The 25,395-nt window shown below is 45.7% G+C and overlaps 1 protein-coding gene across 3 annotated transcripts; it reads left to right on the top strand.

Annotated features, from left to right (window-relative positions):
• Nucleotides 1-111: 111 nt before the first annotated feature.
• On the top strand, nt 112-24,897 carry GTF3C4 (general transcription factor IIIC subunit 4). Of its 3 annotated transcripts, XM_035015545.1 has the most exons (5): nt 494-948; nt 8,671-10,497; nt 13,726-13,856; nt 17,401-17,489; nt 18,981-24,897. In XM_035015545.1, the coding sequence occupies exons 1-5, from the start codon at nt 592-594 to the stop codon at nt 19,043-19,045; spliced, it is 2,469 nt and encodes an 822-aa protein (XP_034871436.1). In that variant the 5' UTR covers nt 494-591; the 3' UTR covers nt 19,046-24,897. The 3 variants fall into 3 exon arrangements, with proteins under 3 accessions (XP_034871438.1, XP_034871437.1, XP_034871436.1); XM_035015547.1 differs by lacking the exons at nt 17,401-17,489; nt 18,981-24,897 and adding an exon at nt 13,399-13,436 and having other exon boundaries at nt 112-948; nt 13,726-13,788; XM_035015546.1 differs by lacking the exons at nt 17,401-17,489; nt 18,981-24,897 and adding an exon at nt 16,354-17,193 and having other exon boundaries at nt 490-948.
• The last annotated feature ends 498 nt before the right edge of the window (nt 24,898-25,395 follow it).

Raw genomic sequence — 25,395 nt, 5'->3', positions numbered from 1 at the left:
CCCCGCGTAGGTGCCCCGCCGGCGCCTGCGGCCGCGCCCCTTCCGGGTCCCGGAGGGCCAAGGGGCCGCGGCGCCGGGGCCCCCGGACTGGGTGGCCGCTCCTCCTGGCGTCCCTCGCGGCTTGGCCCGCGGCGGGCGATGCCACATGCCACCCAGCCCTGGAGCTCATGCTAGTGAAGTTCTGAGTGCCTCTGAGAAACAAGGGGCCGCGTGCCACCTAGCCGCCGCTTCCTCGGCACTTCAGTTACCCGGAGGTCGCTACAGGGGCCTGGGGCTCGGTCGCCCGGAGACGGAGCCCTCGAGGCCCCCTTCCCCTCGAGCACCTCCGCCGAGTCCGGGCGCGGCTCCGTCCTGCCCGCGGAGGAGGCTCGCTTTCTGGACAGGCGGCGCCTTGGCCACCTGGCAGGGCTGGGTCGCCTAGCAACGGCGGGGTCCTTCCTGGCTCGGCGGCGCTCCGGGCCTGAGGGGAGAAAGCCGCCGCGGAGGGCGCTGGGGGCCGGCGGCGGCGGCGGCGGCGGCGCCAGGGGCGGCAACGGGACGGCGGCGCGGGGTTGGCGCGCCCCGGAATCCGGCCTCTGCCCTTGAGGGGAAATGAGCTCCGCCGACGAGGCCCGGGTGGGCCCCGCGGCCGACGGGCCTGCGCCGCCCGAGGAGGAGGAGGGCGAGGGGGGCGGCGAGGCGGGCGGGAAGGAGTCGGCGGCAGACGCGGCCCCCGGGCCCAGTGCCGCGTTCCGCTTCCTGGTAACTCGGCGGGAGCCGGCCGTGCGGCTGCAATATGCGGTGAGCGGCCTGGAGCCGCTGGCCTGGTCCGAGGACCACCGCGTGTCCGTGTCCACGGCCCGCAGCATCGCTGTGCTGGAGCTCATCTGCGACGTGCACAACCCGGGCCAGGACCTGGTTATCCATCGCACCTCGGTGCCCGCTCCTCTCAGCAGCTGCCTCCTCAAAGTAAGTCGCCCCCTGCGCCCCAGCCCTGGGGGCTCCTTCTGCCCCCCGCCCGCGGCCGCGTTACCGGTCCCTGGGGGATCTTGGCCTGCGCCTACCAGCGATTCCCCGCGTCGCATCCAGAGCTTGGGGCTGAGGCGTTGGGGTCGCCGTATTTTAAAAAACAAAAATTCTCGCGGCCGTTGGCGCCCAGTTTTCCAGATCACCCACCCCCTTCCGACGCACACAGGTATCCCCGGAGCTTTCGTCGCAGCCAGGTCCTGCCTTCGCCCCGGCGCCCGCCCCGCGGCTGGCGCTGGTGACTCTCCCTGGTGCTTTCGGAGACTCCACCCCCTTTGACCCAGCCCCAGACCTTGCCTCTGCGGTTGCTCCTATTGTCTGGAATCGACTCCCTGAGGCCCTTGTCTGGCTTTGTTCACGGGGACGTGCCCTCCTCTTGCGCCTCTTCTGCTTTGGAGAAGAAAACTTGGTCCTTTTCATTGCCTCAGCTACCTTGGCGACTTTATTATATGACTGTTCCTTCTCACCTTGAGCAGCTGGGTAGTCCAGTTTTTTCTTTTATAGCGGAAAATCTTTGGGATTGGAGTGACAAGGAAAGCTTTTGGAAATAAATGCGGTTCTTAAACTTCAAGGCCTCTGTAGATGTAGTGTTTTCAGCTTCGTATAAATTAAGTTGGCCTTCAGAACTTTAGGGTTCCTAGTTTTACTGTTTCAGTATCACTGTCTTCAAGTTTATTTTTTTGCCCAAAGAGTAAATCAGATCGTTCATTTGTGGCTTAGAAGTATAAAAACTTTGGGCGCCTGGGTGGCTCAGTTGGTTAAGCGGCTGCCTTCGGCTCAGGTCATGATCCTGGAGTCCCGGGATCGAGTCCCGCATCGGGCTCCCTGCTTGGCGGGGGGTCTGCTTCTCCCTCGGACCCTCCCCCCTCTCATGTGCTCTCTCTCTCTCTCTCTCTCATTCTGTCTCAGATAAATAAATAAAATCTTTAAAAAAAAAAAAAAAGTATAAAAACTTTCCCTGTCTCCTTTGTAAATCTTTATGCGTACACGTGAGCTATAGAGAGTGTATGTTCACTCATTTAGCAGATATTTGAATAGCCCCACGTATCAGCTAGGTGCTGATCTAGGCTCTGGAAATAAAGCAGTGTACAAAACCAAGTTCCTGCCCTCATGGAGCTTACATTCTTTAGCAAGTCATGAGCCGTGTACAACTGTAATATCAGATAGTGATAAGCATTATAAAGGTATATATCTATGCCCAGAGAATGTTGTTTATGTGAAAATGAAAGGTTTTTAAACTTTTTTTCTGCACTGCCATTTTTTTTTTAAAGATTTTATTTATTTATTTGAGAGCGAGAATGAGAGAGAGAGAGAGAGCTTGAGAGGGGTAGGGTCAGAGGGAGAAGCAGACTCCCCACTGCCGAGCAGGGAGCCCGATGCGGGACTCGATCCCGGGACTCCAGGATCACGACCTGAGCCGAAGGCAGTCGCTTAACCAACTGAGCCACCCAGGTGCCCCTGCACTGCCATTTTAAATATGAATCATTAGCTGTGGGTACGGTATAGGGAGCCCACACCACTTTTTTTTTTTTTTTTTTTAAGCACACATGAAAGTTTTAAACAATTCGTTGTTGAGTTAAATCACTGGTAGACTGATATGACTAAACCCTGAATATCTTGGAGAAGATATGAACAAATTGGTTCGAGTATAATCACATCAGGTAGACGGATCTTGGTAATACTGTGAAATTGAGAAATGGATGGAGGCAGAAGAAAGGGGCTTTAAAAGATACATTCTTACCATTTCTAAGGATGTTCATGTGTACATGAACTAGAGAAAACTAAGTGTGTGTGTCCAATGTGGTCCAGATTTAATGCTTTAACAGGGAGAATTTCTTTTTTTTTAAATTAAATTTTTTTTTAAAGATTTTATTTGACAGAGAGAGAGAAAGCACAAGTAGGCAGAGCGGCAGGCAGAGGGAGAAGGAGAATCAGGCTCCCTGCTGAGCAGAGAGACCGATTTGGGGCTCTGTCCCAGGGCCCTGGGATCATGACCCTAGCCAAAGGCAGACACTTAACTGAGCCACCCAGGCGCCCCAGCAGAGAGGATTATTTAAGGGGGGGGGAAGGGGCAGAGGGAGAGAGAGATTCTTAAGCAGGCTCCATGCCCATCACAGAGCCTGTCGAGGGGCTCAATCCCACGACCCTGAGATCGTGATCTCAGCTGAAACTGAGAGTCAGGATGCTTAACCGACTGAGCCACATAGGCGCCCCTAGCAGAGAGAATTTAAAGAATGGAAGGAATAGTGAGGGGAGGCACTTACATCAGGGAATGTTATCTGGTGGTGAATCTGAAGGAGACCTGAAAGAACGTAGGATTTGTTTTGTAAGAGGAGCAGAGGAAAGGGGCATCCAGGTAACAGGAATGAGTTGTCCATCTTATTCACCTACATAATTAAGTTACAGGCATACTTTATTGTTTATGTAAGTAATGATGGATTAACAGACGATCTCTTCTAGAGAGAGAAAGTGAGGTAAGGCCAATTTGGGAACGTAGGAAGGTCAGTCTGAAGAAGTTGGCTTCAATTTAGGAAGCCCAAAGGTGCTGTAACAGTTTCATAAGCATGGACTGGCCTGGGATGGTTCAGGAATATGAATCTGGTGGGCCTAGAGGCAAGAAAACAATTATTGGGGTCAGTATAAAATAGAGGGTACAAATTTGGGCTTTGGCACAAAATAGCAGGATAGGCCTGTCTGTACAAGGGGGATGATAAAACCTGTGTTGTTTAGACTTTTTTTTTTTTGAGAGAAAGAGATAATGCATGTGCACAAGGGGTGGGGAGGGGCAGAGGGAGAGGAAAAGAATCTTAAGCAGGTTCCATGCCCAGCATGGAGCCTGACATGGGGCTTGATCTCATGACCCTGAGATCCTGACCTGAGCCAAAATCAAGAGTCTGACGCCTGACCAACTGATCCACTCAGGGGCCCCTAGACTTTTTGGAGGATTAAATACATATATGTATGTATGTGCATATATAGATGCGCATATATGTACACGCAGATAATCACTTAGTACAGTGTCTTGCAGCCTGTAAATACGCAAAGTAATAAATTTGGTCATGCAGGTATGAAGAAATAAGGGTCTGGATTAATACTGTAGCTGTGGATATGAGATATCCATAATATTCTGATAAAAATTGGGACTCTCATTGGTTGTACAACTGTCTAATAAGTAATAGGAAATCTTTTGTATTCTGCTTGTAATTGGTAGATAGCCTGCCTAAAGTTAATTAGTGGCATCTTCCCCTCCTGTACTGTTCTTTGGTATGCGCATCACACAAACCATCCATCAGTTAGCAGTCTTCCTAGACTAGGACCATTTGGTGAATGAATGCGGAGTTGTCCCTGCAATTCTGAAAGAGGCCTCTGTCGCGTAAATCTGGGCTGCAGTGGTAGGAATGTAAAGAAGTCTGTATCAGTACTTTGATGGCTTTACCCTTTGGCAGTGCCTAGGGATTTAAGCTGCTCAGAACTGTCCAGCTTGCCTTTGCTCTGACATGAAAGGTGGCCATTCTGCAGCCTGGATCAATTTAGTGTATGGCCCTGCTAGAAGGCTAGATGCTCCGCTCCTCTGAAGCTTTTGCTCTATGACCCCATTATTTAGATTAAGAATTTCAAGAAAATACGCAGTTACATAAAATAGTTCAAATATTATCTGCTATTTGCAAGTTACTGTCCTGGACACTGAGTTTATGATATCAAGGAGACTGATATAAGTGAATGATATGAAAAGCAATAAAATTGTGATTTAAGAATAATTTGTAATTTTTCTTCCCATTGGAGTGCTGATTTAGCGAATCATCTAATTGGATACAGTCCCAAATTCTAATAATATTTGTATAACTAATTTTAGTCTGCATAAATTGTTAGGAGCATGAGAAAGTACTAACTCCATCCACATTAAGTTAAATAACTATGGACTGTCTTTGGAATCCTATTCCTACCTTCAAGAAGCTTCTTGTAGAACAGCTTCAAGTGAATTTCTGTTCATTAGGTGCTTACAAAGGAATTAGCTATTAGTAGTAATAGTGGCCAATTGGAAACAGGATAGTATATAATTAAATGATTGGCTGGGTGTGGTCCTCTGGGAGCTGGACTCCTATGTGATGTGCTCCTTGGCCAATCTCAGTACGTGTTTAAATTTGATGGCTGGTTTTGTGACATGGAGACTTGGAGGGGCAGTGTACTCATTCAAACTAATATATGAGAAATTACTACACAAAACTATTCAGGTTTTCCCTGTTTAAATCCAAGCTGCTCTCTATCCTGTCAAGAATTCTTCCTATGGGGCGCCTGGGTGGCTCAGTTGGTTAGGCGACTGCCTTCGGCTCAGGTCATGATCCTGGAGTCCCGGGATCGAGTCCCGCATCGGGCTCTCTGCTTGGCGGGGAGTCTGCTTCTCCCTCTGACCCTCCTCCCTCTCATGCTCTCTGTCTCTCATTCTCTCTTGTCTCAAATAAATAAATAAAATCTTTAAAAAAAAAAAAAAAGAAAAAAGAAAAAGAATTCTTCCTATGGTGAGTGAGACCAAGGGTTGCTTTTATTTCACCCTCTGCTGCTATTTCGGGTTATAGGTCCTGTGACGTTTACTTTTAGTTCTAGAGTAGCTTTTATTTGTAGTAAATTTACCTATTCTAAGGGTTATTGCTTAGTATACAGTGTTATAAGATTTGGTGATTTTTATATCTACCCTTTATTTGGTGGACAATTTTATATCTACCCTGCATCTTACATACTTTTATTAGGTCTCATTAACTTTTACTTAATTCCCAGAGAGTATTTATCCTCCTCCTTCTGCTCCTCCTCCTCATCACTAACATTTATTGACACTTATTAATAGATGCTTTACAGGTGTCTGGCAGCTCAGCCAGTAAGGACTTTTTTATCTCAGGGTGGTGAGTTCAAGTCCCAAGTTGGGCATGGAGCCTACTTAAAAGATGCTTTACATATATTGACTTATTTAACTTTCCTAATGCTATGAGACATGTATTATTGTTCTCTTTTTATAAATGAGAAAATTAGGGCCAGAAAGTTTAAGTAATTTGTGCAGGGTCACAGAGCTAGTGTGTGATAGAGCCAGGATTTGAACCCAGGTAGTCTGGCATCATAGCACAGATTTTCAGATGTTAGGCTTCATTCTGTCATATTTCAAATTTTATCTACCCATACAAAGCTCTGGGCTTTGATTAGCATTATTTTGTTAACAGGCTAGCCAGCTGCACCTCTGTTTAGTTGGGCTTTCCAGTCTGTTTTTCTCCAGCATGTCCATTAGTGTATCCAAGAGGCTACCTTAAATGCCTTTCTAAATCAAGATATACTGCCTAAGACACCATTTTCAGAGTATTCTTTAGGATAATACAGGATGACACTACCCAACAAGGTTCTATTGTTTAAAAAAAAAGTTTGGAAAACTCTGGTTAAGTCAGCAGCTCCCTGGCCAAGGCATTTAATGTGTTCCTGAGACCCTTCAAGGAGAAATGATGTGTAACATACAACGTTCCCAAGACTTATTTGGCCACAGGACTCTTTTTCAAGGGACAATTTAGGGGAGTAGTGTTCTACGTAACACACTTTAGGAAAAGTTAGTCATCTCATTCATTTGTCAGATAACTTTTTATTTACTTTTCTATGCTTATTATGTCACTTAGCAGTTTCAGCAGAAAGACAGTAAGATTAGATTTTTCCGATTATCCTATGCTGGTTTCTAAGGATCACTTCTGTCCACACAAATGTTTCTTTTTCTTTCTTTCTTTCTTTCTTTTTTTAAGATTTGTTTGTTTAGGAGCGCCTGGGTGGCTCAGTCAGTTAAGCATCTGCCTTTGGCTCAAGTCATGATCCCAGGATCTGGGATCTAGCCTGGCATCTGGCTCCAGGCTCCCTATTCAGTGGGAGTCTGTTTATCCCTTTCCCTCTGCACGCCCCCCCCCCCCCATGCTTTCTCTTCCCAAAATAGAGAGAGAGCGTATGCGACTGTGCTGGGGGAGAAGAAGAGGGAGAATCCCAAGTAGACTCCCCGCTGAGCACAGAGTCCAACACGAGACTCAACCCTACAACCCCTGAGGTCATGACCTGAGCCGAAACTAGAGTCGGACACCTAACTAACTGAGCCACCCAGGCACTTCACAAACCTTTCATTGTTAACAACTGAGGGATTTTATTTCCTAGCAGGCTTAATGGTCTGTAATATTTGTTATCTATTTTCCATTTAGGGGATATTTTAAAGTTTTTTTTTTTTTTTTAATTTGACAGAGACACCGCGAGAGAGGGAACACAAGCAGGGGGAGTGGGAGAGGGAGAAGCAGGCTTCCCACAGAGCAGGGAGCCCAATGCAGGGCTTGATCCCAGGACCCTGGGATCATGACCTGAGCCGAAGGCAGACACTTAATGACTGAGCCATTAAAAATGAGCTGAGCCATACAACTGTTTATTGTATTCTGGTTTTCTGATACATTCCTAGTTATCCAAGCTTTATCAAGGACTAGTCAGTCATTTGGAGTTCAACATCTTCAAAGTTTATCCTGTGTCCTGGAGTGTAATTCCTCTGGGCTTGGGGACTTAAACTCATTTAGCGTGACTTTTATTGTATCCATATATGTCTTAGGCTTGAATTCCTTTGTAATCATGTAATAACTACCCTTTCCAGTTTGAAGATCAGCCTCTATGTAAAAGGAGATTGTCACTAAATCTGAAAGATTCTGCTTTCTTTCTCTGGATCAATATCTCTAAAGATAGTAGGGTCAAGTGCTTTCCTCTTCCTGCTTTGCACATATCAGAAGACATACTTCAGTTGACTTCTGCTTTGTTTTGGCTTTAACCTTCCTGGCTCTGGATCTCTTTCTTTTGGTCATTTATCTCTTTCTTTGTTTTTAATGTCCCTTTAAAATCTTTTTAAAGAGCTTGCCATTGTACACCCAGGCACTAAATAAACAGCAGTGCTGATATGTGTCACAAACTTGGAGAAGGGAGAGATGGGTGAAAGCCAGAAAGATCTCAGAAGGCTTCAGAGAGAGAATTAGACCTGGTAGGATGGATGGGATTTAGATAGGAAGACAGCATTCCAGACAAGGGGCCCAAGGGAGCCCAAGGAGGGAATACTCAAGAAATGGCAAGTAGTCTAATCAGAGTGGACATTATTCTATACAAACAGTGGACAGAGTGGTTGGGAGTTGGCTTTCAACATAGTTTCTAAGTGAAATTTTAAATAGAAACTTAAAGCTCACGTTTGTATCACAAAGACCTTGTAAAAATCCAAATATCCAATTGTATCAAAGATGTATATGGGTATGTGTTTTAATGAATACTGAACATGTTTATGGTTTTGTGACTAGTTCAGCTAAATGCTCTGTTGACTCTTAAGGATCAAGTACATCTCTGTCATGGCTATTGCTTATTATGGCAGTTCTAAGAAGAATGTGGGAACCAGGCTTTGAATAATGGCAACATTTATTCTGATCCTTGAAAAAATTTTTACTTCCTGAGTAAGTACTCCTTAACTTTCAGACATGTACTTGATCTTTTAAATGCGTGTCTTTCAAAATTAACAGGATTGATACAAAATTCTGACCCAGTTAATACTGATTAATCAGTTAGTACCCTAAGTAATGTAAATGTATTCCTCTTAGAGTGCAGTATTTATCTGATAGTTTTCGTATCTCTTCTTTTCAGGTTGGCTCAAAAGCAGAGGTTGCTGAGTGTAAGGAGAAATTTGCCACCTCGAAAGACCCCACAGTCAGTCAGACTTTCATGTTGGATAGGGTGTTCAACCCTGAGGGGAAGGCATTGCCACCAATGAGGGGATTCAAGTATACTAGCTGGTCCCCCATGGGTTGCGATGCAAATGGCAGGTGCCTCTTGGCAGCACTGACCATGGACAATCGCCTGACCATCCAGGCTAACCTCAACAGACTACAGTGGGTCCAGCTGGTTGATCTGACTGAGATTTATGGAGAACGTCTTTATGAGACCAGTTACAGGCTCTCTAAAAATGAGGCTCCAGAGGGGAACCTCGGGGACTTCGCGGAGTTTCAGAGGAGACACAGCATGCAGACACCGGTCAGAATGGAGTGGTCGGGCATCTGTACCACTCAGCAGGTCAAGCATAACAACGAGTGCCGGGATGTGGGCAGTGTGCTCCTGGCAGTCCTCTTTGAGAACGGTAACATTGCTGTGTGGCAGTTTCAGCTGCCCTTTGTAGGAAAGGAATCCATCTCTTCGTGCAACACGATTGAGTCAGGCATCAACTCTCCTAGTGTTTTGTTTTGGTGGGAATATGAGCACAATAATCGGAAAATGAGCGGCCTTATTGTGGGGAGTGCTTTTGGACCTGTAAAAATTCTTCCTGTCAATCTCAAAGCAGTGAAAGGCTATTTCACTTTAAGGCAGCCCGTTGTCTTGTGGAAAGAAATGGACCAGTTGCCAGTGCACAGCATTAAATGTGTTCCGCTTTATCACCCTTACCAGAAGTGTAGTTGTAGCTTAGTGGTGGCTGCGAGAGGATCCTATGTGTTTTGGTGTCTTCTTCTGATCTCCAAAGCAGGTCTCAATGTCCACAATTCCCATGTCACAGGCCTTCACTCACTGCCGATTGTCTCCATGACTGCAGACAAGCAGAATGGAACAGTATATACTTGTTCCAGTGATGGGAAGGTGAGGCAGCTGATTCCCATTTTCACCGATGTCGCATTAAAGTTTGAACACCAGTTAATTAAACTCTCAGATGTGTTTGGCTCAGTGAGGACACACGGGATAGCAGTGAGCCCCTGCGGCGCATATCTGGCCGTCATTACAACTGAGGGCATGGTCAACGGCCTCCATCCCGTGAACAAAAACCACCAGGTCCAGTTTGTTACTCTCAAGACCTTTGAAGAGGCAGCTGCTCAGCTCCTGGAATCTTCAGTTCAAAATCTCTTCAAGCAGGTAGATTTAATAGATCTTGTACGCTGGAAGATTTTAAAAGATAAACATATCCCTCAATTTTTACAAGAAGCTTTGGAAAAAAAGATTGAAAGCAGCGGGGCCACCTATTTTTGGCGTTTCAAACTTTTCCTCCTGAGGATTTTATATCAGTCAATGCAGAAAACCCCTTCAGAAGCATTATGGAAACCCACCCATGAGGACTCCAAAATCTTATTAGTAGACTCCCCTGGAATGGGCAATGCTGAGGAAGAACAGCAGGAGGAAGGCACATCTTCCAAACAGGCGAATAGGCAGGGCCTGCAGGAGCGGAGCAGAGAGGGCGACCCGGAGGACCCCACCGACGATTCCCTGACCCAGGCTGGAGATGCCGGGGGCCGTGAGCCAATGGAAGAGAAGCTCCTGGAGATCCAAGGGAAAATTGAAGCTGTGGAAATGCACTTGACCAGGGAGCACATGAAGCGAGTCTTAGGTGAGGTGTACCTGCACACCTGGATCACAGAGAACACTAGCATCCCCACCAGGGGCCTCTGTAACTTCCTGATGTCTGACGAGGAGTATGATGACCGAACAGCACGGGTAGGTATTTTCTTAGCAGAAAACACTAAAACTGTAAAAGGTCTGCTTCCTTCATGTGGGAGAAATGGTCTAAGTGGCATTCCTAACCCAACTTTTGCTTTGATATTTTGTAGGTAGTTGATTGGCATGAGGTGCAGGAGAATAAATAGGAAACATAGATTAATGCAGAGGACACATTCAAATCACACAAAGAATATTTTGATTCTTCCTCTCACCATGGCCTTTATTGATAGGCAGGGTTTATGGGCTGAGATTCCCCAGGCCCTGGATGAGCTGGAGGAGGCTTCAGTTAGCAAGTAGTATGTGATTGGGCGGTCACAGCAGGGGTAGGGTGATACCGTGCTTTCTTCCCTTCCTTTTTGCAAAAGGTTCTGGAAGAATGGGGATTGGAGGTAGCACAGGGATTGGTCACACTTGGGAGGAGTTGAGATCTTTTTATGTAGTCAGGGAGGGCATGTTAAAGTAAGCAAATTATTACTCATAATGTTTTTACAAACCTGGGCATAATCTTTATTTTGATTTAGAAGCATCTTAGAGTCTTATCCAAAATGTATTCCACAGAATTCAAGTTCCTGATAGAACACTAGGATTCCGAGCTTGAGGAAATGCTGTATACTCTGTCCTCCTCTTCGAGGTTCCCAGTATCCCTTAGCCTTCTAAGGATTCTGAGAATTCCTGCAGAAGAGACACCATTTAACTTTCTGTAGCTCGTTGTTATCCTGACATCAGGGAACCTTTCTTTGTGAACTAACAGCTGCTAAAATCCTGAAGAACAGCAACAAAAAAAATAAAAATAAACCTGAAGAACTTGTGTTGCAAGGAACATAGTTTATACTAAAATATTCAAAACCACAAAAGTGTGTGTTCCTTTTTATTGTTATGGCACTTATTCTCACTGCCTAGAGTCTTACTTAAAATTGAAGGTAATAAATTAAAATATCATCGTGCCTAATGTTAAACCACTCACAAATTCCTTGTTGCGTTTGCTTATCGGAAAATTGTGTGTGTGTGTGCATGTGTGTGTGTGTGTGTGTCCACCCCTAAAATCATTAGTCACAGGATATTTGCAGTAATCTCAAGAATAGTTACGATGTCCCTTTCATGTAACTGACTTTTCATCTTTGAAAGTCAGCTTTTAAAAATTGTTTCATTGTGGTCTGAATCGTGCAGAAGAGTTTCCTGGTGGTCATTTTTCACAGGACCTAGCAGGAATATTACAAGAGTCAGTGGAAGATTGACAAAACATTTTAGGAAATATGTGGTGGGAGCTGGCGGGAATGGTTTAGGTACTTGTCCACGTGTGGCATGAGCGCGGGAACCACCAGCATAGTGACAGGGCCCCGGCAGAGCTAGTTTAAAGAAGGGAAGATGGTACCTCTGCTTATTGATATAACCGAGTTTTGATTAGAAACACTGCATTTCATGTCTTAAAAAATCCCACTATGTGCATAAAATGAACCTTTTCAAACCTAGTGCATTGATGTACTAGTAATTATGAATTGTTTCTGAGATTCTCAGCCTGGTGTGTGGGTGCAGTTAGACCAACAGTTTTTATTATCGCCACCACTGCCCCCCTCTCCCCCCCCCTCCCCCCGCCCCCGCCCAGCGTTTTTAGGCTTTTTTTCCTAATTGTTCCTGCCTGTGACATTCTTTTTTTTTTTTTTTTTTTAAGATTTTATTTATTTATTTGAGAGAGAGACTGAGAGAGAGAGAGCATCAGAGCGGGGAGGGTCGGGAGGGTCAGAGGGAGAAGCAGACTCCCTGGCGAGCAGGGAGCCCGACGCGGGACTCGATCCCGGGACTCCAGGATCATGACCTGAGCCGAAGGCAGTCGCCCAACCAACTGAGCCACCCAGGCGCCCTGCCTGTGACATTCTAATAACAATACAGCTATATTTTGTATATATTTGTGATACATACTTAAATGCACTTTATGCCTAAAAAGGGTAAGAATTTTTGTCCCCCCAAGAACCAGTATTTGCCCCTTGGAAGGAATAATGTCTCCCCCTCTGGGGATGTGTGAATTATACTAACACAGGTGGGCCTGCATGGTTGAGGCTAGTGAGAGCACATAGAAGCAGTTCTTCCTCGTGTAAAATTTTAGTGCATCTCTCCTGGAGGAATTCTAAGCAGATTGTGTCATGGCAAAATCCCTGTTGGAAGGGACCATAAATTAGAATTCTTAAGGCTGAAAAAACAAAAAACCAAAAGCCAATGGGCTTTAGGTTTGTAAATTATATACAGTGTACGTAAGACACTCTTCTGAGCTATTAAGATACCTTCAAAACTTCAGTGAACTAATTTTAGTGAATGGTTGAAGTAGAGAGTTCTTTCACAAGAACTTAAGTGTAAATGGATTAAAAACCTCGAAGGACATTATCTCCTAGTAAGATGAGAGTTCTTTTTTTTTTTTTTAAGATGAGAGTTCTTGAGGCTTGGTGTCTCCCATTCCTCCAAATGATGTAGCCAGGGAAGGTTTTTTCAACAAAATAATGAAACAGATTGTTTTTTAGACTTTCGTTTTTAAAGTGGTGTAATCCTAATAAAACAGAAAAGCAAAGCTGAAGTAGGGTCAGGGTCTAGAGCCCGCCCTGTCGACCTCTCTCTCTACCACTTGCTGCCACAGCGGGGCCCACCCTGCTTCTGCAGTGAGGCTCAGTGGATCGCAGGCTGCAGGCTGCTAGGCTAGATTGGTCGTGGGTCTTGGGGCTATCAGAAAGGGAAATTTTCTTTTTTAATCCTGATTATATTTGTACTTTGTAAGCCTCTCTTAAAGAATGGATATTTGTACAATTCTACAAAGTTGGTATTTCACATAATACTTGGCCCATAGAGATGATCTTTTTCCTTCTTAAAGTCAATACGTTATAAAGAAGAGCTAAATACTTTGTTTTCCAACAGAACTCTGAACTCCATGTTTCAGGAGCTGCTAAAACAAGGCAAGTGATAAGATTTTGGTTTTCAGAACAGTTCTTCCTTTAGTGGTTGGGGTTCACCGTGTTGTCACAGGGTCCCTGAATGAATTTATCCTTCTCAGCCAGTCGACACACGGTGAGGGTCTAGCTTGGTCGCGTCCAGACAGTATGACCAGCCTATGTGGAAATGCAAATCTCCTGGCTTGTGTACGGCCCGGCGTATGCTTTCATCCCTCCGTCGTGGCAGGAGGCTTTGTCTGCAGGAAGTCTCGCACTCAGACCGCTGAACATTGCTACTGCTTTGTCTCACTAGGTGCTGATTGGACACATCTCAAAGAAGATGAACAAACAGACTTTCCCTGAGCACTGCAGTTTGTGTAAAGAGATCTTGCCATTCACGGATCGCAAACAGGCAGTCTGCTCCAATGGCCACATTTGGCTCCGGTAAGCCATTTTACGCCAGACCCTGCTTTTGCTCATTTTCCAGTTTTGTGTAGCACAAGCCCCTCTAAAGTGTTTATGCGAAATGCATGTTGTCTGTGCCACTAGGTGGGAGAAAAGCTGCTGTTAAAAAGCAAAATGTAGGCTTTTTTTAATCAGTCTAAGGCAGGACACTCTTTAAAGAGCTTTTTTTTTTTTTTTTTTTACTGCTTAAGATAGGCGGGGTTTTTTTTTAATTTTTTAAGATTTTATTTATTGGAGAGAGAGAGCATGAGCGGAGAGAGGGAGAAGCAGACTCCCCGCTGAGCAGGGAGCCCAATGCGGGGCTCGATCCCGGGACCCTGAGATCACAGCCCGAGCCGAAGGCAGACGTTTAACCACCTGAGCCACTGAGGTGCCCCAAGAGGGATTTCTTTATTTTGGTAATACTGTTTTCCTTTGAGGTAGCATTAAATTTTTAAAAACTATTACAAAAGTATTATCTGTTTAAGCTAGTGGAATATGAAAGAAGAGCGAATGCACTTTTTTTGCTTTAAGGTGGAAATCATCCTTCTCTCGCTGTCCCGTCTCACTGTGAGAGGGCATCTTGGGGTGCTCAGATCTTACAGACCTGTGAGCTGCCTTTGACACCGGTGGTCACTCCCCCTCTTCTTCCCTGAAGCCCCATCATCTCCCGGCTTCCCGCACACAGTCCCCCCTGGTTTTCTCCCTGCCTCTACCTCCTCCTCTGTTGTCTTTGCTGATTCTCTTTCATCTCCTTGATTTCCATCTTGAACCTGTTTTTCTTTTGTCAGCACTTCCTTGGCAGTCACATACCTGTACGCTGGTGGCTTAAATGGATAGCTTTAGCCTGAACCGCTCTACCCTTAAATCCAGACTTTTATGTCTGACCCCCAGTTCACTGTCTCTGCTTGGAAGATTAATAGGCACTTCAAATTTGAATCCAGCCTTTTCTCGCTACCTCCACCTCTGTAGTCCCCGTGCGAGACACTATCTTCTCTTGCCCAGATTATTATAGTTCCCTCCCCGCAGGTGCTCCTGCTGCCTTCCTTGCCCCTTCCAGTCTGTACACAACGTGGCCACAATTGTGGTCCTGTTAAGACTTCATCCATTCCACCCCTCCCTGCTCAGAACTCTCCAGAGGCTGCCCATTTCTGATGAGTAAAAGCCAAAATCCCTTTAGTGATCAGAGCTACACAACCTGGCCCCCATACCCGTTCTGATCTCATCTCCTAGGTTTCTCCACCTTGCTTACCTCACTCTCAGCGCACTGGCCTCATTGTTCCTCAGGTACACCACTCCTACTTCAGGGTGTCTGCCTGGATTGCTCTCCCAGCAGGTGTCCACATGGCTTCCTCAGTGTCCCTTTATCGATGAGGCCTTCCTTCATGGCCATGCTAGAGCTAGAGCTGTAACACCCTGCTGGCATCCCCTGCCCTCCCAGTGTTTCCCGTCGCTTTTCTTTGCCTTATCGGCCTCCCAAGCAGCCATCACCACTGCCTATGTGGTACTTTTTGTTTCTCCCTCTCCTCTGGAGGAGAAAGCTCTGTGGGGACAGGGAATTTTGTTGTTTTCTTCACAGCTATTCCTAGAACAATGCCTGGTTCATGGTAGGCACCCATTTAATTTTTTAAAAATATTTACTTTAGAGAGAGTGCATGCACTCAGTGGGAGGGGTAGAGGAAGAGAGAAACCCAAGCAGACTCTGCGGTCAGTGCAGAGCCCAATTCAGCTCAATCTCATGACCCTGAGATCACAACCTGAGCCAAAACCGAGAGCCAGATGCCCAGCTGACTGTGTCACCCAGGTTTCCCCACCCATTTAATATTTTAAATTTATTTTTAACAGAAACAGGATTGTGCTACACATCCTGTCTTTTATTTTTTTTTAAGATTTATTCAAAAGAGAGAGCAAGCATGCAAGCAGGGGCAGAGGCAGAGGGACAGAGAGAGAGAGAGAGAATCTTCAAGGAGACTTCATGCTGAGCGCAGAGCCTGACCTGGGGCTCAGTCCCAAGATCCTGAGATCATGACCTGAGCCGAAATCAGAGTCGGCCACTCAACTGACTGAGCCACCCAGACACCCTGCTACACATCCTATCTTAACAACTTGACAATTCTCTTCTCAAAATATTGTGAACATTTTTTTTCACATTACTACATAGATTCCCCCCCTTTTTTTTTAAGATTGATTTATTTTATAGGGGTGTGGTGTGAACAGGGTCAGGGGCACAGAGAGAGAGAGTATCTCGAGCAGACTGCCTGCTGAGCATAGAGCCCGACGCAGGGCTGGGTGCCGTGAGCCTGAGATCATGACCTGAATCAAAATCAAGTCAGACGCTCAACCAACTGAGTCACCAAGTGCCCCCAGATCCCATTTTTAATAGCTGTAGAGGTTTTCACAGTATAGATGTTCTGTTATTTACTTCCTTATTGATAGATATTTGGATTTCTTCTGATTTTTACTGTGTTCTTATGCTTTTTTCTAATTTGATTTTTAGGGGAAGAATGGGAAGCAAGTTTGTAGTAGTAGTAGGCTTGTAGTAATAACATCTAACATCTGTTGAGCACAACAAGCATGCATGGGGGCACTGCGATCGTTTCTGTTTTTACAGGTGAGGAAAGTGGGGCCTGGGGGAGATGAATAATTTGCCCAGAGTCATATAGATGGTGATTGGCAGAGCTGAGAGCCTGGCAGTCCGGCTCCAGAGTTCCCATGTGTCACCACTATGCATCGTTGTCTCTCGAAGGGTTCCTTCACAGAAATGATCTTCATGTTTGCTGGATGGACTTAGTGCCAGAATGTCTCGGTATAATTTCTCCATGTGAGAATGGGTGCTTGCTCTCACTCAGGTATAGCCTTTCTTCTGTGTACCCAGGTCTTTACTCGAGGTAATCCTACTTGGGACTCTTTTCCCGCCACCCCCTTCCTCTCTGTATTTCTCTGCTCCTTAGTTACTCAGCTGAAAAACTGATCTTTTGGGAAACCTTACCTACACAACCCACAGAGCACTCTCTACCATCTCCTAGCATCTCACCTTCCCTCACTAGCCTGGTCCCGGTGGATGCCCAGTGGTGAGTGGTCACAGGATGGAGCTGAGCCTGTGAACATTTGTTCATGTCCCAACTCATTTTTTGTACCATTAATTTTGTCTTCTATATCTTTCAGGTTTTCCCACTGTACTCTCAGACTCTTAAAGATAGTGCTTATACCTAATCTTAAAAATCACATACAAGAGTAATTTTCCATATAATACACGTTCATCTTTTTTAACATGTCAAAAACTCAAAGCATGGGCAGAATAAACGATTTCTCAGACTTGCAAATGGCCAAAAAAGAAGTTGCAGTGACTGGATTGGAAGCTTTGTATCTCTTGGCTCAGCAGCCGGACCCTTCCTAAGTGTGGTCTAGGTCTAGCCAGCTTTGTGCAGAGGGTTACACTGTTGCCATGGACTTGAGAACTATTTCTATGCTTTCCTGGTTAGTGTATGGTTTGATAGTACCCGTCTGTGGCTTCCTCCTGATGATACAGTCTGTCTTCTCTCAGGTGCTTTTTAACCTACCAATCCTGCCAGAGTTTGATATACAGGAGGTGTTTGCTCCACGACAGCATCGCCCGCCATCCAGCTCCCGACGGTGAGTGCTTTCCCAGCCTCAGGAGGGTCGGGCTCCACCCTGCTTCGCCTGAGGCCGTTGGGGACCGTCAGCAGGCTCGTTCTGCTCTTGACAGCATGATCATGAAGCCACAACTCATTAAAAAATGAGAATTGGAATAGGTCGTGTGAAAGTACACGTTGCATTTTAGTGCGTAAGGAGGGCAGCAGTTTGCTCTTCTGTCCCTGCAGACAGATCATTCATTCAAGAAAATGTCAGAGCTTGTTTTAGATGGCAGATAGAGATTATATTTGGATGGAAGTTCTGCAAATGATAAGGTATACAAGGACAGCATTGCTAAGCCAGAATATTCGCATATGCACTCGGGGTCATTCTTCCAGTAGCCACGATGGGATTTTTCGGGTTAGTCTATATTCTCTTTCCTAATAGCTCCGGTGACAGAGCCCACATTTCTGAGATGATGAGTTTGAAATAAGATCATAGACACGAGCCAGGAGTTAGTGACTTAAATAGTCACACGAACGTCAGATTCATGACCTGAGGCTCAGTCACATCGCACCCCAACCAAATGAGCTAACTAGACATGTTTGGGGGAAATTTATGGTCTCGATGAACTAAAACAGAAAACACTCCACATAAAACTCTGCCCCCCTTTTTTTATTTTTACTCTAAACCAGCTGAAGCTGTCTCGTTTTGAGAAGTCAGTGTTGGCAGCTTGTATTCTAACTTGTTACCATGGAAAATGCAATCACATACAAAAGTAGAGAAAAGAGTGTAAAAACCCTTATATGCCCATTATTCAACTTCAGCCCTTGTAAGCTCATGGCCTTTTAGTTTCCGTCCATAGTCACCCACTCATTTTTCTCCTCTTACTGCATTATTTTGAAACAAATTTGGGGAATACCTAAACACTCACTGCGATTGAGAGTCGGTATGCTATTTAGACAAAAAATCAGGAAAAGATCGAGACAAATCAAAGAAACACACCTGCCAATTGACTTTGAGTTGAGCTACATACAGTTTTGGGGGAGAAGAGAATCTGCGGGATCTGGAGGGCAGTCGTAGAACAGGGTGCTCACAGACCAGGGGAGTTTCTTAAAGGGGAGAAGGTGTTGACCCAGTATACTCACGTTCTGCTCCAAGTCATGCATTTAAAAAATTACCATTACTGTAATTTTATAAAAGAGTATTTTCACATTAACAGTGTATGAAGGATATCATCTCAGAACAAAGTATAGTCCTTTCAGCTGAATAAATTGAGCTTTATGAATCACTGATTCATGACCCTTATGTTCCTGTTCCCTCACAGAGGGATGAAAATGTCATCACACACGTAGCTTTGGGAAGCACAGATTCAGTCCAGCCTCGTCTGGAACGTGGGAGCAAGTGCTTTGAGAACACAGAGCCGGACCCAGGTGCCTGTCCCTTTACACGGCAGCCCAGCCAGGGCTTAGCCCGTCTGCCTGCCTTCTCTGAAGCTGACACTCAATGCCACTTGTCTTCCTCTCGCAGATCCTGACTGGATTAAGAGGTTACTGCAAAGCCCCTGCCCTTTCTGCGATTCTCCTGTCTTCTGAACGTCAGTGGTGGGGAGCTAGAAAGGGCACATGCTCTGTTGCGGAAATGCCCTCTGGCCTGAAGACGTGGGATGCGCTGGCTAAGCCTGGCCTTCGAGTGGGAAGGCCCTCTTCAGGAGTGTAAATAGGGCCCTGGGAACTCATTTCTGAAGTACAGTCTCCATCTCCAGGGACTAAAGGAGATCTTTAAAACGACTGAGTGCAGAGACTGTAAGTCATTCTGAGAGGAACACGAGCCCCCCACTCCTTACCCAGTGAGGAACACTTATTTTTCAAGTGTTCTGACTGAAGCAACTTGAACAAAAAGAATGCCCTATCATTTCTGGGAACAGAATGATCTCTTCTAGAGAGTTGGGCTAAGGGCCTTGCTGGACCGAGTTAGGCTTTAATGCTTGCCTTGATCTGGAACTGCCTTGTGGCTCCCCGGAGTGTAAATCACCTGTCACTGGTGTTCGGTGTGCCCCCAGACATTCCGAGCGTCTAAAACAGCGCTTGGTCCTGATACTTGGTTCTCCACAGATAGCCCCAGATCTGTGTCCCACGGATTCTTGTTTCTCCTGCGTACTGAAAACATGCTCATAAAACTGTATTTTCAAGAGGTTGAGGCCAAGACTAAAGTTGGTTTTAATGTGTCAAAAAATCAGGTGATTCTTGTAAGTAAATAACTGTGACTTATTTTTGATGAGCTCCCACATTATCAGATTTCCAGTCCTAACTCCTTAATATGTCCAGGATGTCGGGGGTTCCCATTCACCCATGTCACCTCCCTGCTTCCGACTGACTGTCATAGCCCAGATGAGATATTTGTACATAGAAGAAAAAGACTATTTTCTCCCTAAAACTTTCAGTGTTTTTAATATTGACATGTCCAGACATTTCATTTGTATCCCCTCTCCTCTATAAGAACGTGCAGTCCATCTAGAGACTTCCAGAAAACTTCCAGAAAGCGATGGGCAGCCCAAGCATGGAGGTGCTTGTGGTCCGCTGCCCCAGGTATGTGTGGCTCCGTGGACGAGAGCCTGGGAATTTCTTCTCAGCAAGGGTCCTTGATGTTTTATAACACAGGTATTTTCCTGTGGGCTTTTAAGAGGAGATATTAGGCATTAATTGGTCTTAAAATCTAAAATTGAAGATGGACATTCGGATATTACAGTGTTCTTGGATTGCGAAAATAGCGTCCTAGGGATTGGTGCTAATCAACAGGCCTGTGCTGCACGCGTGTGGAAATGGTGCATACTTCTGGGAAGGAGGATGGCGAGTATAAAATGTGAAATTCCCACTCCTGTTACATGCTGTCTGTTTTGCCTTTATTCCAACATTTATTCCTGCCTTTGTTGTGATTCCTCAGTGAAAGACGTTTGTCCTTGCCATGTGGACAGGACACTCCCGGACACGACCACGGGCCGCTGTGTCCGCGGGGTCGCAGGCACTGGCACTGAGCCCTTCAGGCCTCCGAACAGCCTGCCTGACATGTCTTCTGTTTCCTATTCAAATCGTGTGTTGTCTTCTGGGTTTAATTCTGTATTTGTTGGAGTCTTCTGCTTATCTTGCTCATCTCGGTCATTTTGGGAATAGTGTTGACCCAGATTCTAGGGCCCAGGACGTTAAATTGGTTTTCAAGAAAGAGGGGCAGGCGGCATTAGAATCATGAGAAGCACAGCTCCGAGCCTGTATGGTTGCACTTGCTCGCATCACGGGAACCACGACGGTAAACGTGGAGATCATGTCAAGGAATTATGACAGTGTCCTAATCATGGGATGCTTAGTGTCCCTTATTCTTTGTTCCTAATCAGGGTCAGTGTTTGAGTTGTTCTTATTGGGGAATTCTGTGCTGCTGCCATTTAAAACTTACATTAAGTTCTTATTTAGAGCAGTTGTACATTTTGGGGGAACTTCACCTCGTGGCAGTTAACTAAAAGGGTCTCCCGAATTATTTTGTATGTCGCTGTAGGAATAAACATGGCAACTGTTTTTCTAGAACATGGCTTCTCTCTGCATGGGGCTAGGCATTCTTCAGACTCTGAAATCCACCCAACACCTCAGCCTGAGTTTCTGTGCCCGGAGTGGGGAGACCTCCCCCTTCTCCCGCCCGCCCCCCTCGTGCATGGCAGCATCGTACACACAGCCGGCTTCTGATTTTACTAAGGGTCCATGCACCCGATGATGGAGTGCCAGTCAGTGGGACTTTGGGAAAGCAGGGGTGACACCCGGAATCTTCCAGCTCCCTGCCTCTCCTGGCTTAAACTTGTCATGCCCTCCACGCTTCCTAAAATGTGCCTGATCTGTTTCGTGGATTTCAAGTTTATCTCCGCTGTCACTGTAAGAACGGTTTCAGAAGCGGCAGAAATGGTAGGTAGAGGCCAAGTTGCCGCGCTGCCTGGGAGTCGGGAGCAAAGACTGTAAGCAATTAGACCTTTTCAGCTACAACACGGTTGCATTCGGGGACTCTGATATCCACACCTGTATCACGCTTTCTCTGCCTGGGGTTAATTTGTCCCCATTACTCCAGATAAGAAATTGATAGCTTGTTATGCTTGATATTCATTCTGAAATCCTCATGTGTCCACCACCCAGACTTCAAGCAGTCTCTACCTACTATTACATCTGCCAAAACTACCAATTATTTTTCAGTGTCAGGAGTTATTAGAACCACTGGCGAAGCTTGTGGTTGAGTGTGACATCTTTCTGCTTCTCTCTAAGAAGGTTTTGGGGATGTTAATGTGGAAGCATGTGGGTTGGACCTATTCGCAAGTGTCACAGGTTAATTAGGTGAAAGGAACGTTAAAGGGTAATAAATATAAAAATATTTTCTGTTGTAATTACAACGCTATCAGCTAAGAAGCAGAAGTTGGTGCTTATTGGTGCTTGTTAAGAGGAACACAGTGCTGGTTTTATGAAATACCTGCCCCCCTGGCAGCTAAAGACAAACTGCTTCAGAGTTTGGTGAATTACCGCAGCTCCTGGAATGAAACCAAGATTACCATCCCAGGCCCTGTTCAGCCTGCTTGCTCCTGACCCCTCTACTCTCTCTTGCTTTTCCTTCCTGGTGAGGTCCTCTTGATTTCCCTTCCTCTTCTTTTCTCAGCTTCAGGACATGTCCAGAGCTAGCAGATTTCATGTTTGAAAGAACAGTAGATCAGTGATAAAATTTCTAAAAATTACATCACACAGTAGGTTTCCCTTCCTAAAAGAGACGATAGCACACAGTGGTTTTTCTCTCTAACGGTAAGAGTGTTGGTTGTTAACTTGGTAAATTATATCCAGTTTTCTTCAAAACTCTTAATTTCCCTGGCAGAGTGCTCAGTAACTCTTGGCTGGCCTTTGGGGCCAGAGTCTGCTAAATTGGAGCTCCTCGCCACTACCCGCCGCCCTCCCCAAGCCAACAACGTCCCTGACAAGCAAAACTGCTGGTTAAGTCAGCCGGCCTGTCTTTTAAGGGAAAGGTAGATCCTGCCCTTTTGCTTTTTAGAGACGGGGCAGCAAAAACAGCCAATAGCCAGAGGAATCAATGAACGTCCTCAGTTAGCCCACCATGGACTGTGGTGGGCCTCCGTGTGGCTCCTCGTAGTAACGGGTCCCGAATATACCGTGAGGCTCAGACGCTTCCTTCCTGTGTGGGTGGAGGTGAACAGTTCAGGACGACTACAGGGTGTCTGGAGAATCGAACCTTTCCCCTCCAGGCTGTCCGTTTTAAAAATGCCTCTAAAATATCTAACTGAATCGTTTTCATTTTCATTATTAGCGCAAGTATCGGCACCTTCAAGCAGAGTAAGCTGTGTCTCAGATCTCATGGTTAGTAAACTTGGAACTGCCCTTTCTGGAAGCTGAAAACGGTTCTTGGACTTAAGAGCTTCACGTCTATTTAAAATGATTACAGAGCAGGTGAAATCTGACTCTCCTTAAGTTAAATTAGGTCCAATTTGCAGAATCTAGAGTTGCTTCTAACGATCTAAAGTACTGTAGCATCACTATCCTGATGAAAAAGCAGGGTTTTCAGAAGACGGGGAGCTCGTTTCCAAGGCGCTGATCAAAATCAGTATCAGGGCTTGAAGCCAGGCCGCGTCTGGTAGACGGGATGCAGCCTCCCATCTGCACGTGTCCTTTGTTTTAGAACAGGGCTGTTTCTGAAAACTTGCCGGGGACACCAATCAGTTTAATGGGGGAATGACTATAAAAACATCCTATAAAGAAGTTAGTCCTTTTGGTGTAGGACTCCCCCAACCTCTTCATCTGATTCGGTGATTCGGCTTTTCTTATCTTGCATTTTTTGAGTTATAATTATACCCGGGGTGGGGGGGTGTCTTAATATAGTCTGAGGTCCTACTCAGCTTATTCAGAGCAATATTATATGAATTTCCAACTTGGGGGTGCCATTCATTCCAGGCGTGGCAGGAATTGAAAAAAAGGAAAGATGATGCTCTCCTGCCAGCATAAAGGTGTAGGCTGTCCAGGTGAAATGTTGTCAGTGGGTTGGGGAAGATTTAAATTGCAGAACTCTAAATCTTGTTGATCTTTGCAGTCAAAATTTGCTCACCTCACCGTCATGAACTCCCGTTACTTGCATAGAAAGACCCTGTCAGGTGGTCGGACTGGACCACATAAGAGGTGGTGACGGCTTGAGCACTTCCTACTTTATCCGTTTCACATTTGCCGAACAGGCTGGTGGGGGTTAGGGCGGTTTGGTTTTGGTACGAATGCAAAATGAAAAGCAAAAATGGATTATTAGGTCTTCTTCAAGACTTTGACTCAGATTTGTACTTTATGAAAGGAACATGAATATCAAACCTGTTTATACAGAAATAAGACTGTATAGAAAACAAAGTATGTTGTGTATAGTGATATTTTATGTTTACCCAATGCCTGTGCTAATCTTTGTGCTCAGCTTTGAATTATATGTATGTTTACATAGGACATTTTTTTAAATAAAAAGAACGGGCGTCTAAAAGCTTAAGGTATAGAAAGGAGATAGTTTCTTAATTCTTACCATCTGATTAGGTGGTGTGTTTTAGACTTTTGGTGTTTAAATAAAACTTTTAAGAATAAGAATACCTTTTCCTTGGAATACCCCGCTTCCAGTAAAGTGGGCTGCTTCTCTGCACTGTACATAGTGTTCATTATTAGATTGTAAGCTCCTCGAGGGCAGGAACTGTCTGCTTCATCTTGGTAGCTCCTGCAGCACCTAATGTAAAGTGCCTTGCAGAGAGTAGGTGCTCCCGATTCATAGAATGAGTAACTTCCTGCCACCTTTAAGATGGAGCATGGCTCCCTTCTTCCAGCACGTTCAAAACCACAAAGACTAAGGACCTGCCCGAGGAGGGCCCGATTCCTTCTTGGGTTTGAACGGAGTGTCCTGGGTTGAACCGGACCATGCCATATCCTTAGCACTGTCTAGCCTTCTTTCCCTGAAGATCCTTCACCAGTGTCCTGAGCTTTTATTTAATACTTAGGACAAAGGTTGCTGGAAAACGTTTGAAGTGGAAATTATAGAAAAAATGAAATGGAGATTTTGGAGGGGGTGCGTGTGTCCATACACGGCCCCGTGGGGAATCTTACTTGAGTTACCACTAAAGAAAAAGGTAACGGTACTCGGTTTCTTTACCAGTTAGCTGGTTGGCCAGTTTTCCAGTTAATGGAAGATCACTGGTCTTTCACTTTTCCCCATTTTGGATACCCCTCCGTGGCTCGTATGGTTCCAGTGCTCAGAGTCCAGTCAGGTTGCGGGGGTGGCCAGTGCCGCGCACATGGCATCATGTTCTGTAAGCGTGGGGTCACCTCGAATGTGTCGTGTTTGTATGCAGAGCCACTGGTAGCCTCTTGGTCACGTTCTTACTCAAAATAAATAAATAACAGAATTATTTGTATATTGTTTGCATATCTTATCAGGTGCACATGGTTTGTAGCAAAGTTTAGGAACCGCCGCAGGGCCGACACCATCAGCAGCAAAGGTAAGTAAGGCCCAGGCCTGAGCGGCGGGGGCGGAAGGAGCTACGGACGTTAGGGAAACGGCCAGTGGGAACCCCGTCGGAATCCGTGCAGTGTGCCTTCGGTTGATTCCAGAACACGGGGTGAGGAACGTAAGGGGAAATCAGCAGGAGAGCGTCGGTGGTACGTTAAGCCACATGTTCTCACCAGTGTCCTTTAGATAGTGTCTGGCGAGTTCCTAAATGAAGTGCGGATCCGGGGTTTCCGCAGGGAGGCACCTGTAACTCGGTCCTACGGAGCCACCAGGAAAGCTGGACCCGGAACAGGATGAGAAACCGAGTAACTTAGCACCTCAGAGTAATAGTAAAACTGCTCCAAGTCGAAGGCAAAGGGAAAACTTGAAAACAAAGAAAAAAGACAAGTTCCCT

This window comes from Mirounga leonina, unplaced genomic scaffold (genome assembly GCF_011800145.1).
Source record: "Mirounga leonina isolate KUSES-001 unplaced genomic scaffold, KU_Mleo_1.0 Mir_170, whole genome shotgun sequence".
Classification (NCBI taxonomy): Eukaryota; Metazoa; Chordata; class Mammalia; order Carnivora; family Phocidae; genus Mirounga; species Mirounga leonina.
This window is presented reverse-complemented; position numbering and strand designations above follow the sequence as displayed.

Excerpts from the sequence above, each read along its gene's own strand:
- GTF3C4 (XM_035015545.1), top strand. The coding sequence starts at position 592 with ATGAGCTCCGCCGACGAGGCCCGGGTGGGCCCCGCGGCCGACGGGCCT. Across the intron at positions 949-8,670 it reads TCAGCAGCTGCCTCCTCAAA|GTTGGCTCAAAAGCAGAGGT; the intron begins GTAAGTCGCCCC and ends TCTTCTTTTCAG. Across the intron at positions 17,490-18,980 it reads CCGCCATCCAGCTCCCGACG|ATCCTGACTGGATTAAGAGG; the intron begins GTGAGTGCTTTC and ends TTCCTCTCGCAG.